This window comes from Zeus faber (genome assembly GCF_960531495.2).
Source record: "Zeus faber genome assembly, chromosome: 3".
NCBI lineage: Eukaryota > Metazoa > Chordata > Actinopteri > Zeiformes > Zeidae > Zeus > Zeus faber.
The window spans coordinates 14,074,963-14,091,901 of record NC_137190.1 but is presented as its reverse complement, the minus strand read 5'-3'; the positions used below and the strand labels follow the sequence as shown (position 1 = coordinate 14,091,901).

At 44.3% G+C, this 16,939-nt stretch overlaps 2 protein-coding genes across 2 annotated transcripts; both read left to right on the top strand.

Moving 5' to 3' along the window:
- Window positions 1-949: 949 nt before the first annotated feature.
- On the top strand, window positions 950-1,927 carry LOC307228368 (trace amine-associated receptor 13c-like; the record flags this gene model as incomplete). The annotated part of the gene is made up of 1 exon (XM_079998006.1): window positions 950-1,927. One exon carries the CDS (start codon window positions 950-952, stop codon window positions 1,925-1,927), a length of 978 nt encoding a protein of 325 aa, XP_079854132.1.
- A 13,216-nt stretch (window positions 1,928-15,143) lies between these two features.
- On the top strand, window positions 15,144-16,205 carry LOC307228367 (trace amine-associated receptor 13c-like; the record flags this gene model as incomplete). Its single annotated transcript, XM_079998005.1, has 1 exon — window positions 15,144-16,205. The coding sequence occupies one exon, from the start codon at window positions 15,144-15,146 to the stop codon at window positions 16,203-16,205; it is 1,062 nt and encodes a 353-aa protein (XP_079854131.1).
- Between the last annotated feature and the right edge of the window lie 734 nt (window positions 16,206-16,939).

Genomic DNA, 16,939 nt, shown 5'->3' with positions numbered 1-16,939 from the left:
TAAACAGGCAGTATAACTAATACGGTAACTCTTGTCAACCCTGTTACTGGGGTGTCAGCCCTGTTAGTGAATAATATTCAAATATAATTTAAAAAATGAAAAGAAAAATGTAAAATCAACTCATTTGATATGTTAAGTAAAAGATACCAGTAATCAGCATCAGAAGATGCTGTGAAAGTGTAAATTGTAAATGAGCATATTTATCCATAGAAAAAGGTAAACTCCTCCATATTTGTACTTTACAAGCACACTAAGTGTTACAACGGGGGTTTTATCTTTCATAGTATATCAGATTTCTTGTAAATATGGATTTAGAACCTTATCAAACAGTAATTGATATGTTGGTAAGAGGGTTGACTAAACACACATATGCATGTTGATTATATGTGGGAGAAAAAAAGATAGCCTGAAAGGGCATGGCACATTTTTCTGAGAGGTAAGAATCGACTTAATCCAAAAAAGGGCTTAATGACTCTTAAAACAGTACTTTAAAAATCAGACATTAAGAATGGTAAATGCCACGTTTTCGTATAATGACCCATATGTATAAAAATCCTGTTTTTCTTAGTTGAGCAAGAATAATAAATATTTGCTTTGAAATGTAGTCGGCCTACTATACGTGAAGATAATTTACAAGTATTGTAATTGTACTTTGTTACTTTCCTTTGTACTTTCTTACTCATCCTGAAGTGAGGTTTTGTTTATACTGAGGAGTTTATCATATGTGGCACCGTTCTAAAATACAGCGATTGCATCATTGTGGAGACGGGGGATTACGAAAGAGATTGAGGGTCACGTAATTCAAAGGGTGACGAGGAAATTACAGAGGGGAGGGAACTGGTGAGGAAAATATAAATGAAATGCACAAAGCCTTGGTTGGCCAGAGAGAGATTCTCCTCTTTGGAGTTGTCTGTCCTCCACCTTTGAGGCTTCTGACATCCCTCTGATCATGGAGAGACAGGAGCTCTGCTTTCCTCAACTTCTTAACAGCTCGTGTCGAAGACCAGTCCGCCCTCACTCTGAAGTCGTTTTCTTCTACACTCTGCTGTCCTCCATTGCTCTGCTCACTGTGGCTCTCAACCTGCTGGTTGTGATTTCCATCTCCCACTTCAAGCAGCTCCACACTCCCACCAACCTGCTGCTGCTCTCCCTGGCCATCTCAGACCTGCTCGTGGGTCTTCTGGTGATGCCTGTGGAATCCATCCGCTACATAGCGATGTGCTGGCTGCTGGGACAACTCATGTGTGCTTTGTCTTACATCGGAGGTTTCATGCTGACATCGGCCTCTGTGGCAAACATGGTCCTAATATCTGTTGACCGCTATGTAGCCATCTGCTATCCTCTGCACTACTCTACCAAAATAACTAAGAAAAGAGTAAAATGCTCCATTTGTCTGTGCTGGGCCTCTTCCATTCTGTACAACGGTATTATTTTGAAGGGACATCTTCAGCAGCCGAACAAACACAACAGCTGCTATGGAGAGTGTGTAGTGGTGATTGACTATATCTCTGGAACGGTTGACCTGGTGTTTACCTTTATCGGCCCCTGTGTGTTAATTGTAATTCTATACATGAGAGTGTTTGTAGTGGCTGTGTCCCAGGCACGCGCTATGCAATCTAACATTACAACTGTTCTGCCTGGCAGGGTAACTGCGAAGAAATCAGAAAGAAAAGCAGCTAGAACTCTAGGTATTGTCGTCATGGTGTTTTTAATGTGCTTCTGTCCATATTACTACCCTTCTCTTGCAGGACAGGACATATCAAACAACACCTCGTCTTGGGCTATTGTGTCCTGGCTGTTGTACTTCAATTCCTGTTTGAATCCACTGATTTACGCTTTATTCTATCCCTGGTTTAGAAGAGCCATTAAGTTAATTGTGACCCTTCGGATACTGGAGCATGGCTCCTGTGAGACAAAGATATTCTAGCAGCACAACACACAGGGAACATTTGAAGGGAAACTGTTTCACATTCTACGGTGGTTTTGATTTAAACATGAGACAAAGTTGAAATGGATAGAGATAGGATTAGGAAATTGCATCATATGTAACATCATAATACAATGTTTGTATTACAATGTAAGACAATACAATGTTTGGTTAATGTTTCGATTAACCACTCACATTTATACTTTAACCTAAAGAAATTGAGAAAATTGTACATAATGGGTTCAGGGCAGGATGACTCTTCCCAGTCATGCATTTTTGGTTTGCTGATACAGTCGTAATTTCGATGATAGCCATTGTTGGTTCAGTGAAGCTCTTTTATTCTTGGTGTCAGGTCAGTTTTTAGAGAGAATTAGGTCTGGTTCTGTTTTGTGTGTTTTTTATTATATGAAGAATTGCAGATGATGAAGTGGAGGCCTTAAAAAGCAATGGTATCGTGTGACTTGAAACATGACAGGAATTTATTTGATCAATCATTAATAAATTAATTCATTTAAACTTATGAGCAGCAATGAGACAGACAGCCAGACAGACAGACAGACGGACAGAGAGACAGATCGTTGGATAGATGGATAAGATAGTTTATTTATCCCGATATGAAAACTACAGTTGTTTTTACACAGACAAAATTAATTTCAGTGTTTTTGCTTTTTGTGTTGTTTTTTCCCTGTGTACCTGTTCTAGAAATTCTATTGTGACTGGATATACAGAGAAATGGCTCTTGTCAGAATATAACATTTGTTTTGTGCTGTAATATCATTACAACAAAAGCCATGTCTAACAAATGAGTATGTATGAATTAAAATATTTAACAGGACATTAAATGCAATTGTAATGGACCAAAAATTCATCCTTCTTTGGAAAACAAAAGATAATCTCTACATTGCAAATGCAAGGTGGACGGAGCAAAATGCAGCAAGATACAGTAAAGGGAGCAATTGTAAATAATATGTAAGATATAAAATGACATTTTAAAAGGATGTCTTGTTTTATATATAGTCATTGTATCAACTACTTTTGTAACATGCATTTTATTTTTCCTAAATGAATTAGTTACATTTGGAATCACATCTACAAACCCAAGAGGCCATTCTTCATCTTCTTCAGCACCCTTCAGAACTTTCAGAATTTTTTGATAAATTTGACCTAAAATGTGATCAGATGTTCATCTAATTACTCAAACTTGAAAATGAACCCAAATAAACAAATAACACAAAACATTATACTTTTCACATTTTCTTCTGCAAAGTGATACAACATGAAATATCTTAGAGTATGTGAATATTTTGCATTCACTCATGGGGATGATTAGTCACAAGTTTTAATCAATGGGATGACAATCAGGAGTGAGTTTGAGGGACCCTGCCATATTAAAAAAAAACCAGGGTGTTCACTGTCAAGTCTGATCTTCACCACACAGGTTTGTGGAAGCACAACATGCCTCGATCAAAGTAGAACCTGAGTATAAACAGCTGTTGATGCTCATCAGGAGTTTGAGCTCTACTCACCCAGACAGTAGATGGTGTAGAAGTAGGGAAAGACCAACACCAGGAGTGGTCATCCCTAAAATCATAGAGCAAGCTGTAAAAAGTTCTGATCGCATTTTAGGTTTAATTCAGAAATGAAGGAGATGACAAAGAGCTCACTTATTTTTCAGCAATATGACACATAAATGACTCTTACGCAAATATATGCTCGACGATTGCGATCTCAACAAGGACATTCTCAATGGTTATTTTTGAAATAGATTCACAATTGTTATGGTGTAAAAAAAAAAATCCATGAACTCAGTATCTTTAATTTTTTCTTGATACAGGTTTAAAAATGTCTTCTTTTCCATTGACAATTTACGTTTAACAAATACACAAAAAGCATGAAGATAGACAAACAGAACAATATTTTCAAAAATATTGATGCAGTTCTTTCAGTTAGTTTTTAGTAGCTGATCCTGAGCCATCCAACTATAAATGACGGAATCTGTATGTGTATGTATTTTCTGGGGGTCGACAGATGATTTTCTGAACATGCACAACAATTATATAATTAAATATTTTTCACAAAGTAACATTTTTTTCAGAAATAATTCTCTCAGTTCAATTATTCAACAGATGCACAATGCCATCATGTTTCCATCATGACTGGATCTCTCTGCTGCACTTTATTTTCCCACAGGAAACCTCTTGGGCCAAAAGTTGTCGCTAAAAGTAGAATTGTTCTCAACCATGTTACCGTCAAACCTGTTACGTTTCTAGGGAAACAGGGTTGATGAAAACTGTTATTGGCAGCCATTACTAGCCATGTGGTAAAGGTCATGACACCACATGGTGTGTGTGGCAGCCGAGGGGGTCGTGGTTAAGCCACATCTGCAGGGGACAGGGCTGGCTTGGCCGTGGCGGCGCAGCTGGTCTGCCCAAACAGCCTCTTCATCACTGATTGGTTGGATCCGGCTGGGAGGGTCTTGTTGTTGTTCTATGTTTCAGTGGGGAGCGGAGGCGCAGGATGCGGCAACGATGGCGGTCTGGAGCATGACAACTAAAAACAAACTCTGCTTACGCCTTATTTGATGTTCCTGTGTTGCCAGCGATCCTTTCCATTACCCGTTTGAATGAACTCCTCGACATGTCGGCGCTCCACTGCCCGTATGACTCCGTCTCCCTCCCTGGACCTGTACATGTGGGTAGAGATGCCCACAAGTGGCGTAGTCGGTAGGATACGGGAGGCTATGTGCCTGAGCCTATGTGTGTGGCGGTGGAAAAGCGCCCAGGAGCCAATCCGCTGGTTTGGGGAGCGTCATGCAGTCCGGGAGGACGAGTGCGACTTCCTCCGCTGTCAGCTAGAGCGCGTCCTCTCCAGCGCACGTTCCCAAAGGGACTGAGCGGACCCGCTGCGAACGGGCGCCCGAAGGCGCTGCCACCGCACCATCGCCGTCTATGGGACACACGAGCACCACCGGGACGAGGAGTGGCTCGAGCATGCCGCGATGCGTAGCTGGCCCCCCGCCGCTAACCAGGAGCCAGCCGGGGGACCAGCCCCGGGCCGGCCCCAGGACCCACGTTGTTCCCCTTAACGTGCTGGCACCTCTCTCAGGAGCGGAGGAGTCCCATCTGGGGTTTTCCCCAATCCCAGTGATCCCTTCTACGGATGATTTTCCGCTGGAGCAGTTGCAGGACGATACCCTTCGCGGGGCCTTTTAGGGGGTAGTTAAAATCGATGACGTGTTGATGCACCCAGACACCGCACTCACTCACCTGTATTTTTCGCTGATTAGGGAAAGGTTGTATCGAGTGAGCTGTGACACTCAGTCGGGAGAGGAAATAACCCCGTTGTTAGATTCAAGATTCAATATTCAAGATTCAAGAGGTTTATGCGTCACATACATGTACGTACATACTTTCATACATATATGCAGTGAAATATAATGCAACGCTCCCGGTGATTACACACAATATGTCCTGGGAAAATTTCCTACATTCCTAAAACATAATACAGTAAGTCGAATACTTATAGAATAAAATAAAAATATATAGAATAAAATAAAATAAAATAAAATAAAATAAAATGGAATAGATAAAGGGAATAGGCTTACGTAGATGGGATAGACTTATGTATATGGGATAGGTAATAATGTATATACAGATATGTGCATTAAAGTGGCATGTGAATAATGTGAGGTAGTGTTTGTGGGACAATACAGCACAGTATACAACAGGACGGCGCAGCAATACGGTCACACCGAACAACCCAGAACAGTGACACAGTATGCGGTACAGCATGCTACATACAGTACAGTAAGGTAGTGGAGCCTATGTGTGTGGCTCAGTGAGGACCCCTGGTGAGGTCAGCATTGACAGTTCTTATGGCTTGAGGGAAAAAACTCAGTCTCAGTCTCTCTGTTCTCGCAGTGTGACTGCGGAGGTGCTTGCCTGACCGCAGCAGCTGGAACAGTCTGTTGTTGGGGTGATGAGGATCCTTCATGATACTGCATGCTCTGCTACTACACCTCCTGGTGTATAAGTCCTTTAGGGAGTGGAGGGTAGTTCCAGTGGTACGTTCAGCTGAATGCACCACCTCTGCAGGGCCCGCCTGTCCTGAGCAGTACTGTTACCAAACCAGGCAGTGATGTTGCCTGTCAGGATGCTCTCCACCGCTCCACAGTAGAAGGACTTTAGGATCCTCACCGAGATCCAGAATTTCCTCAGCTGCCTGAGGTGGTAAAGACGCTGCCTCACCTTTCTCACCAGAGTGTCTGTTTGTAAAGTCCATGTTAAATCCTTTGTGATGTGGACTCCCAGGTACTTGAAGCTGCTCACCCTGTCGACAGAAGTCCCATTAATCACCAAGGGCGTGTGCGTCCTCGATTGTAATCCTCGCCTAAAGTCCACAATCAGCTCCTTAGTTTTTCTGACGTTCAGGTGTAGGCTGTTGTCCTGGCACCAGAGTGGCAGGTCAGCCACCTCCTCGGAAGGCCTTCTCATCGCAGTCGGTGATCAGGCCCACGACAACGTTGTCGTCAGCAAACTTGATGATGGTGTTGGAGCTGGACCTGGCCACAAAGTCAGGTGTGTACAGCGAGTACAGTAGGGGGATGAGGACGCAACCCTGGGGGGATCCTGTATTCAGGGTGAGGGAGCTGGACATGTGCTTCCCCACCCTAACCACCTGGGGCCGGGCTGTGAGGAAGTCCAGGATCCAGGCACACAGCGGAGTATTCAGTCCGAGCTCCTTCAGCCTGGCAACCAGTCTGGTGGGGACTATGGTGTTGAAAGCTGAACTGTAATCGATGAACAGCATTCTCACATAGGTCCCCTTCCGGCAATCCAGGTGCGTGAGCGTGGTGTGCAGTGCCTGGGAGACCGCGTCATCCGTGGATCTGTTCTGCCGGTACGCGAACTGCAACGGGTCCAAGTTGCGGGGGAGGGAGGCGCAGATATAATCCTTAACTTCATGACCACCGAGGTCAGGGCCACCGGATGGTAGTCATTCAGGCAGGCAGGAGAGGCGATCTTCAGGACAGCTAGCGATGCTGTTGCCCGACTCAAACCGTGCATCAAAGGAGTTCAGTTCATTCGTCTACACTTGTGGCTGGGGAGGAGCTGCTCTTGTAGTCTGTTATCGTCCGCAGCCCCTGCTTCAAGTGTCTTGTGTCCCCCTGCTCCATCTGTAGCTCCACAGTCTCCCTGTATGTCCGTTTAGCGTCCTCCCCCGCCCTCCGCAGATTGTAAGATGCCACTTTGTAATTGTCCATATTTCCGGATACAAGACCGTCATTGTAAGCGGCCGTGCGAGCGCAGCGGATGGATATCAACCCACGGTTTCTGGTTTGGAAATAGCCGAACTTTCACCGTGTAAACGATAATGACTGGTACCATAGCCACAAAGCTCACCGCTACGTCCATAAACTCGCTGACGTCACTTGAAGTTGATTGGAACATGTCCCAGTCTACGTCAGCGTCTGATTGGTCCATCCACCGCTTCCCTTCCCTTGTCACCACCAGTTCTCGTGCGATCAGAGGCCTGTAAACGGGAACCAGCGAGATTGTGGCGTGGTCAGATTTCCCGAAAGCAGGGAGCGAGACGGTCTTGTATCCGTTCTTGTAAGGTGTGTAACAATGGTCCAAAGTTCTATCTCCCCTGATGGCACACGTGATGTGTTGGTGGAAATTAGGCAGAACCTTTTTTAAGGTTCGCCCTGTTAAAGTCCCCAGTCACCACCACAGCTGCGTCGGGATGTTTGTTTTGAAATCAACACCTCATACAGGTCCGACAGTGCTGTGTCGGTATCCGCTTGCGGTGGGATATAAACGGCTATAATGATGACCATGCTGAATTCCCGGGGAAGATAAAATGGATGGCATAAGATTGTCAGCTGTTCCAGGTTCGGCAAGCAGGAGCAGGAGAGAGACTTGGTGTTGTTGGGGTTACACCAGCGGTTGTTTTACCATTAGGCAGACGCCTCCACCTTTGGATTTCCCCGACTCCCCTGATCTGTCGCCGCGGAACACGGAGAAGGACTCGGCTGGACGGATAGCTTCATCCGGCACCAGTGGGTTCAACCATGTTTCCGTCAGGCAGAGGACGCAACAGTTCCTCGTGTCTCGTTGGAATTTAATCCTCGCTCAAAGTTCATCCATCTTGTTTTCCAGGGCCTGAACGTTGGCAAGAAGGATGCTTGGCAGAGGTGGACGGTAAGGTTGCGTCCTCATTCTGATCCGAATGCCGCCTTGTTTACCACGGTGCTTCCTCTGTGGGCCCGCTTGTGGAACAGCGGCTCCATTTTTGTTGTTGATGTTGAGCGTCTTCCCGCGTAGAATTTCAGCCGGCCACTCTGCTACCATGTATAAAAAGTCCCAAAGTTGTTCGTTTAGGGAAGTTTTTATGTCCATGAGTGCATCGCGGCCATAAGGGGTAACTGCTGATGCTTTTTTGGCTGACATTATGATAAAAAACCCAGAAATAAATACTGAAATGTGCAAAAGTTGACCGGAGCGCCAGCGCAGGCGACCGCAAGGGGTGGCGCCACTATCACCACTCACTTAGTGCCAGGAAATGCTCTTCCAGGCTGCTCACCATAACCTGGTGGCAGGGCACCTGGGACACGATAAAACTCTGCAGTGGATAATGGCCTGCTTCTATTGGCCGGACATTTGGGCAGATGTGTGCAAATCAAATGGTGCACCGTTTGTCCTGCGTGCCAATGAATCCATCCTCTGGTTACACCAACTGTGCCGTTGAGGCCCTTTCCTCTGGTGGAGATGCCACTCTAAAGATGGACCTCATTGGGCAATTGGGCCGCAGTGCTCACAGCTATCATTTTTTGTGAGTCATAGTGGATTATGCAACCTGGTACCCCGAAGCACACCACATGTATGAAAGTATGTACCCTGCGCAGTATTACGGCCAAAAGTGTGGCCCATGTGCTGTTTCAGGTGATCTCCAAAGTTGAGATTCCAAAGGAAATGCTGACCCAACCAGTGCACTTCCTTCATGTTGCGTACACACTCGTGTAAACGTTCATTCACAGCCTTAGCCGTAATTGGGACACGTAGTTGGACCCCCTGTTGCTTGCGGTGCGACAGGGTCCCCAGGCCTCCACGGGATTTTCTCCCTTTGAGCTCCTTTTCGACAGGAGACTCCGGGGCATGCTAGACCTGATTAAAGAAAACTGGGATGAGAGTCCGAGCACCAGTGAGAACCAGATACAGTACATTATGGACCCGAGAGCGAAGCTACATGCGCTAGGACAGGAGAATTTTGCTCCAGGCCCAGGAACGGTAGCGCCACTTATAGGACAGAGGGGCCCAACTCGGACAGGGTCTTAGTGAAAGTGTGCAAATAGAGGAATAGAGGAGTGCATTGCACTGCTGCCTCACAGCAAGAAGGTCCTGGGTTCGATTCCCCCCTGGGGGGCTGTTGGCAGCGTGCTCCGGGCGGGTTATCTCCCAAATAGGAGCCTTTCTGTGTGGAGTTTGCATGTTCTCCCCATGCTCATATGGGGGTTTCTCCAACTAACGTCAGTAAGGACCCCCACCAAAAACATGCACACATCATCGTCTGACCAGCGATGGACACTCGTCATCAGGTCCCCGGGCGCGTCCACGAATGCTGCCCACTGCTCCTGGCTGCCCCCCCGGAGGAAGGACAAGCCAGGATGGGTTAAATGCAGAGGCCTCATTTCACCGGTCACCATCCAAAGAATGTGCATGTGTGTGTGCATGTGTTGTAGAGTGGTTTGTTGTGTGATAATTAAAGGTTCTTCTTCTCTTACAGGCGACTGGTGTTGTCCCATCATGTTGGTAGGTAAATCAGATAGTTCCATCCGCTTCTGTGAAGACTATCAGATGGTGGATGCAGTATAGAAGTTCGATGTGTTTCACATGCCCTGGGTTGACGAGCTCCTTGACCAGGTAGGCTCCGTTTTTCACGAAACTGGATTTAGCTAAGGGCTACTGGCAGATTCCCTTGTCGCCAGAGTCCAAGGAGAAATCTGCGGAGAGATCATTTTACTTCTCACATTTTCTTGAGCAAAGTAATACAACATAAAATATCTTAGGGTATATGAATATTTTGCATTCACTCATGGGGATGATTAGTCACGAGTTTCAAGCAATGGGATGAAAATCAGGAGTGAGTTTGAGGGATGCTGCTATATATGTAAAAAAAACCAGGTTGTTCGCAAAGTCTTGAGCTCTACTCACCCAGACAGTAGATGGTGTAGAAGTAGGGAAAGACCAACACCAGGAGTGGTTGTCCCTAAAATCGTAGAGCAGGCCGTATAAAAGTTCTGATCGCATTTTAGGTAAAATTCAGAAATGAAGGAAATTATAAAGAGTTCACAAATTTTCACTAATATGCCACATAAATGACTCTTACGCAAATTTTTGCTTGACGATTGCGATTTGAACATTGACATTCTCAATAGTTATTTTAGAAATAGATTCACAATTGTTATGGTGTAAAAAAAAAAGTAACAAATACACAAAAAGCAAGAAGATGGACAAAGATAACATTTTCCAAAATATTGATGCACTTCTTTCAGTTGGGTTATAATAGCTGATCCCATGCTAGTTAATAATTACTTACTAATAAACTAATTATATTTGTCAAGCACATCCAACTATAAATGAAGGAATCTGTATGTGTATGTATTTTTTGGGGCGCGACAGATGATTTTCTGAACATGCACAAAAGTAACAAAAATGTAGGTGTTTTTTATGAATTAATAAAATGTTCACAAAATAAAAATATTTTTTCAGAAATAATTCTCTCTGTTAAATTATCAGCAGATGCAAAATGAATACCTTTTCAGTAGGATTCACTTTTCCATAAGAGAGAGGGAGAGAAAGAGACAACGCGCCTGTGTCAGCCCCACTGAAGGAAAAGGAAAGACACTTTGCTGACATCAAAGCTGCTGCTGCACTGACTCTCTGCGCAGCATGCATGGAAATAAATGTCAATATGATAGAAATGTATATATTTCAATTTACAAGCTTCAATTGATCAAAATGTTCAACCGTCCCGCACAAAATCGTGATGTTTGGTTACCCATCGAGTGATATGGACGATGATGGCTGCTAAAAGTTACATAAAAGCTCATGAAATATAATGTTATAAAACATTAATACATCAAAAACCATAGCCCACAAATCATATTTTTCACGGCACAAATCACCACTAACCCAGAACGAATGGCAATAATATTATTCAAATTCTAATCACTTGGGTTACAAACTACACAGAGGTTTGTACGTGTACTTCACTATGCTGTTGTCGAACATGGATGAGTCTGAACGACGGGGTCTTTGTTTTGAGGGGTTGCCAGCCAAAAAGCTTGAGAACCCCTGATCTATCTAATATAATATATATCATCCTGTTGTCAGGGTCCTGCTCTGCCTTGGTGTCCTCTGTCCCTCTCTGTCTCCTTCTAGCCCTCTGTAGCTCCCTCTGTCTGCCTCTCGGTCCCTCTGTCCCTCTCTAGCTCCCTCTGTGTGCTCTAGGTCCATCTGTCTCTGTCTCCCTCTAGCCCTCTCTTGCTCCCTCTGTCTGTCTATAGGTCCCTATGGCCCTCTCTAGCTCCCTCTGTCTCTCTGGCGTCACATCCCTGTCACTGCACACCTGTCCCCAGTTAGTTATCTCACCACCTGTTTTCCCCTTCCTCATCACACCTTTTGTATTTTACCTGGTCCCATTCACTCTGTCGGTGTCTGATATCCCACGTTCTCCGCGTTCCCCAGTATCCATGGCCTGGCGCTCCCTAGCCTCCGTTGCCCAGCACCCTCGTGTCTCCGCTGCCCCGCTTACATTTCTCATGCCAGGACTTTGGAGTGCCTAAGGAGGTGTTTGAAGGTGAGGAGCCTGCTTTCCTCCAGCTACTCGCAAGCTCCTGGAAACAGGATCCTAAGTTGTGTCGGATGTTTGCATTCAACTGTTAAATTAACCGTTAAAATTATATGCCCTCCCTTCTCCAGCTCCCCTTTCTGCAGAGTCCTTTTCAGTCTCCTCTCCTGGGACTCAGTCGGTTCCAGTCCCCGAGCAGCAGCCGCCTCTCCCGGTGCTCAGTCCAGCCCTTTCCCGTCCCCGAGCGGCCATCCACTTTTACCGGGACTCGGTCCATTCACATGCCCCTCTCCCGAGTGGTCCAATCCTAGACCTGGCCCCCTCGTTGCCGTCCAGAAGGCCTCCATTTACCTGCCCTGTTGGCCTGGGCAGGGTTCCAGCTCCCCGGCCGTCCGCCTGAGGGGTGCCTATTCCTTTTGGGGCCCCGATTCCCTGTCTGTCTACACATTAAACCCCTGTACCTACTCCCAAAACTGTGTCCTGCGTTTGGGTTCACCCGACCTTGTCCCTAACACCTATACAGTGAAAGTGTAGCCACAATGGGATATTGTATCTAGACAATGTGTGTGTATTTGGCTTTGTCGTGGTTTTACGTACATAATGTGGTTTCTATGTGTATATGTATGTGCCCTCTTTTTCTTTTTTTGTATCCTCCCAATTCTTGTGACATTAAAAATGGATCACGCGGTCCCTCTTAGTTCCCGCAGCTACAGGGCTTTGTGTGGAATTCCACTGATATGTTTACAATTGTTTCAATAATGACTGGATTTCTCTGCAGCCCTTTATTTTCCCACAGGAAACCACTTGGGTCAAAGGCTGTCGTTAAAAGTAGAATTTGTCAACCCTGTTACTGTCACCCTAAAGAAAACTGTTCCTGGCAGAGATTCCTGGCTATGTTGTAAAGGTCATGACACCACATGTTGTGTGTGGAAGACAAGGGCGGGCGTTGTGAAGCCACGTCTGCAGGGGACGGGGCTGGCTTGGTGTGGCGGTGCAGCTTTTCCAGGTCTGCCCAATCAGCTTTAGCGCTGAATGGTCGGACCCAGCTGGGAGAGTCTTCTTATATGTTGTTCTATCTTTCAGTGGGGAGAGGCGGTGCAGGACGTGTAAATGTCGGCGGTCTGGAGCACGGCCACTAAAATCAAACTGTGCTCACGCCTTTTGTTATATTCCTGTGTTGCCAGCAAGCCTTGCCGTTACCCCTTTGAATTAACTCCTCGACATGTCAGCGCTCCACTGCCCGTATGACTCCGTCTCCCTCCCTGGACCTGTACATATGGGTAGAGAAGCCCACAAGTGGCATAGTCGGCAGGATACGGGAGGGACAGGGCGCCAAACAAAATAATTTTTAATGTATGCTTTTGTGGTAACAGGCCTGACGCAATGAGATTGCCCCCCGTTGACAGACATAACTCAAAGAAAATTAATTAAAAGAAGAGGGCACTTGTCTTTTCACCATCAACTTTGTAAAAGCCAGATGATTTCACTTCCTGGAAATGATGCAACTTTCGGAACAGTCCATTATCTCTGAAAAGGTGTTTTCATTAAAAGTAACAGGGTTGACGACAACTTGGGGAACAGACTGAATTGCTGTTTCATCTCATGTTTATATCTAGGATTTTATTTCCCGGTTCGAGAGTGCTGTGATGGGGGGGGGTGTTCGGTAGATTGACAGGGAGGGTGTTCCGCTATCGCTCATCGCAGAGGTTCACCACTGTTATCAACGGCGATAGTACCGATTACGTTTGAGGGGGCACAACAGAAACAATATTAGGCTTCTGTTTGTTCTGTCAAGGATAGACATGTTCGATAGATCATTTAATTGTGATATCATTTCATTATTCATGTTTTGAATAAAACAATTGGTTTAAATTTACATCCACAGTATCATCTTCTATGCTAAAACCCTCAATAAATGTAGCTCAAATATTCTGATTTGTCATGTTGAATGAAAGGCTTAAGAATGTCGCATTATAACTCCATTACAACAATAACTAACTGAAACAGGCAGTATAACTAATACAGTAACCGTTGTCAACCCAGTGACTGAGGTGTCAGCCCTGTTAGTATTTAATATTCTCATATAATCTAAAAAATTTAAAAGCAAATGTAAAATCCATTCATTTTATACGTGAATAAAAAGACCAGTAATCCACTCAGATAAATGTGGGTATTATTTTGTTTCCATAACTTTTTTTCTGAAAACAAGATGCTGTGAAAGTGTCAATTGTAAATCATGTGAAAGAAACTCTTCCGCAAAGATCATTGAGGTTAATCTACCCGCGACAAGAAAACAGCTGAGAATATTCAAGATATTTATTCTGCAGAATAAAGAGATTCAGTACTGCTCCAAAGCAGCATTCCGATCAATCTGATATCATTTCGGAAGACAGCAGGCTTTATACAAAAAAACAGGGTGTGATTTGGGTCAGAAGTCAGTTACAAGTCTGTGCCCCCCAACTGTTTCCTTGGGTGCCACCCTCAGACAGTGAAATTCGCAGGTACTTGCAAACTTGACCAGGCAGACGTGGATTACAATCCCTTACAATGCACCTCTAGGCTCCCCTGTTGAGTTTCTTCATCTCCATAGAAGGTAAACAGAGCCAAATGTGATCTGATTCTTTCATGTTAGAATTGACATTGTAGGGAGCAAAAACATTTCTCTTTACATAAACTCTGGGTGGCTCCTGAGGAAACAGAGACCAATGTTTTAAAACCCCCCTCTGGAGGTAGAGGCCTTTGTCCTCATTCAAAATAGTTGATCGTATGCATTTTTCTCTCACAAGTAGCATATCTATCCATGCAAAAATTCAACTCCTCTATATTCTCACTTTACAAACACACTTAGTGTAACAAGGTTTTTTTTTTTTAATCTTTCATAGCATATCAGATTTGTTGTAAATATGGATTGAAAACCTTATCAAACAGTAATTGATATGTTGGTAAAAGGGTTGACGAAACACACGTATGCATGTTGATTATATGTGGATTATATTTTTCTGAGAGGTAAGAATCTACTTCATCCAAAAAAGGGCTTAAAGATTCTTAAAACAGTACTTTAAAAAGACATTCAGACATTAAGAATGGGAAATGCCACGTTTTCGTGTAATGACCCAAATGTATAAAAATCCTGTTTTTCTTAGAGCAAAAATAATAAATATTTGCTTTGAAATGTAGTCAGCCTACTATACGTGCAGATACTTGACAAGTATTGTACTTGCACAACTTGGCATCATCCTTAGGTTAGGTTTTGTTGCATCATTGTGGAGACGGGGGATTAGGAAAGAGATTGAGGGTCACGTGATTCAAACGGTGACGAGGAAATAACAGAGGGGAGGGAACTGGTGAGGAAAAGATAAATGAAATGCACAAAGCCTTGTTTGGCCAGAGAGAGATTCTCCTCTTCGGAGTTGTCTCCTCCACCTTTGAGGCTTCTGACATCCCTCTGATCATGGAGAGACAGGAGCTCTGCTTTCCTCAACTTCTTAACAGCTCGTGTCGAAGACCAGTCCGCCCTCTCTCTGAAGTCGTTTTCTTCTACACTCTGCTGTTCTCCATTGCTCTGCTCACTGTGGCTCTCAACCTGCTGGTTGTGATTTCCATCTCCCACTTCAAGCAGCTCCACACTCCCACCAACCTGCTGCTGCTCTCCCTGGCCATCTCAGACCTGCTCGTGGGTCTTCTGGTGATGCCTGTGGATATCCACTACATAGAGATGTGCTGGCTGCTGGGACACCTCATGTGTGCTTTGTCTTACATCGGAGGTTTCATGCTGACGTCGGCCTCTGTGGCAAACATGGTCCTAATATCTGTTGACCGCTATGTAGCCATCTGCTATCCTCTGCACTACTCTACCAAAATAACTAATAAAAGAGTAAAATGCTCCATTTGTCTGTGCTGGGCCTCTTCCATTCTGTACAACGGTATTATTTTGAAGGGACATCTTCAGCAGCCGAACAAGCACAACAGGTGCTATGGAGAGTGTGTGGTGGTGATTGACTATGTCACTGGAACGGTTGACCTGGTGTTTACCTTTATCGGCCCCTGTGTGTTAATTGTAATTCTATACATGAGAGTGTTTGCAGTGGCTGTGTCCCAGGCACGCGCTATGCAATCTCACATTACAACTGTTGTGCCTGGCACGTTAACTGCGAAGAAATCAGAAAGAAAAGCAGCTAGAACTCTAGGTATTGTCGTCATGGTGTTTTTAATGTGCTTCTGTCCATTTTACTACCCTTCTCTTGCAGGACAGGACATATCAACCAACACCTTGTCTTCTGCAATTGTGTCCTGGCTGTTGTACTTCAATTCCTGTTTGAATCCACTGATTTACGCTTTATTCTATCCCTGGTTTAGAAGAGCCATTAAGTTAATTGTGACCCTTCGGATACTGGAGCATGGCTCCTGTGAGACAAAGATATTCTAGCAGCACAACACACAAGGAACATTTGAAGGGAAACTGTTTCACATTCTACGGTGGTTTTGATTTAAACATGAGACAAAGTTGAAATGGATAGAGATAGGATTAGCAAATTGCATCATATGTAACATCATAAAACATAAAACAAAATATTGTGATTAATGACAACCACTACGTTTGAACCTAAAGAAATTGAGAAAATTGTACCTAATGGGTTCAGGGCAGGATGAATCTTCCCAGTAATGCATTGTTTGTTTGCTGAAACAGTCGTATTTTTGAAGATAGCCATTGTTGGTTCAGTGAAGCTATTTTTTCTGGGTGTCAGGTCAGTTTTTAGAGAGAAGTAGGTCTGGTTCTGTGTTGTTTATAACAGGAATTGCCTGAATATATGAAGAATTGCGGATGATGTTGAGGCCTTGGGAAGCAATGCTATCGTGTGACCTGAAACTTGACAGGAATATATTTGATCAATTATTCATTCATTCATTTCAACTTGTGAGCAGCAATGATACAGACAGACAGATAGATAAGATATTTTATTTATCCCCAGAGGGAAACTGCAGTTGTTTTTATACAAACAAAATCAATTTCAGTGCTTTTTGTGTGTTGTGTGTTGTGTTGTTTTTTCCCTGTGTACCTGTTCTAAAAAATCTATTGTGACTGGATATACAGAGAAATGACTTGTCAGAATATAACATTTGTATTGTGCTGTAATATTATTACAAAAAAGACATGTCTAA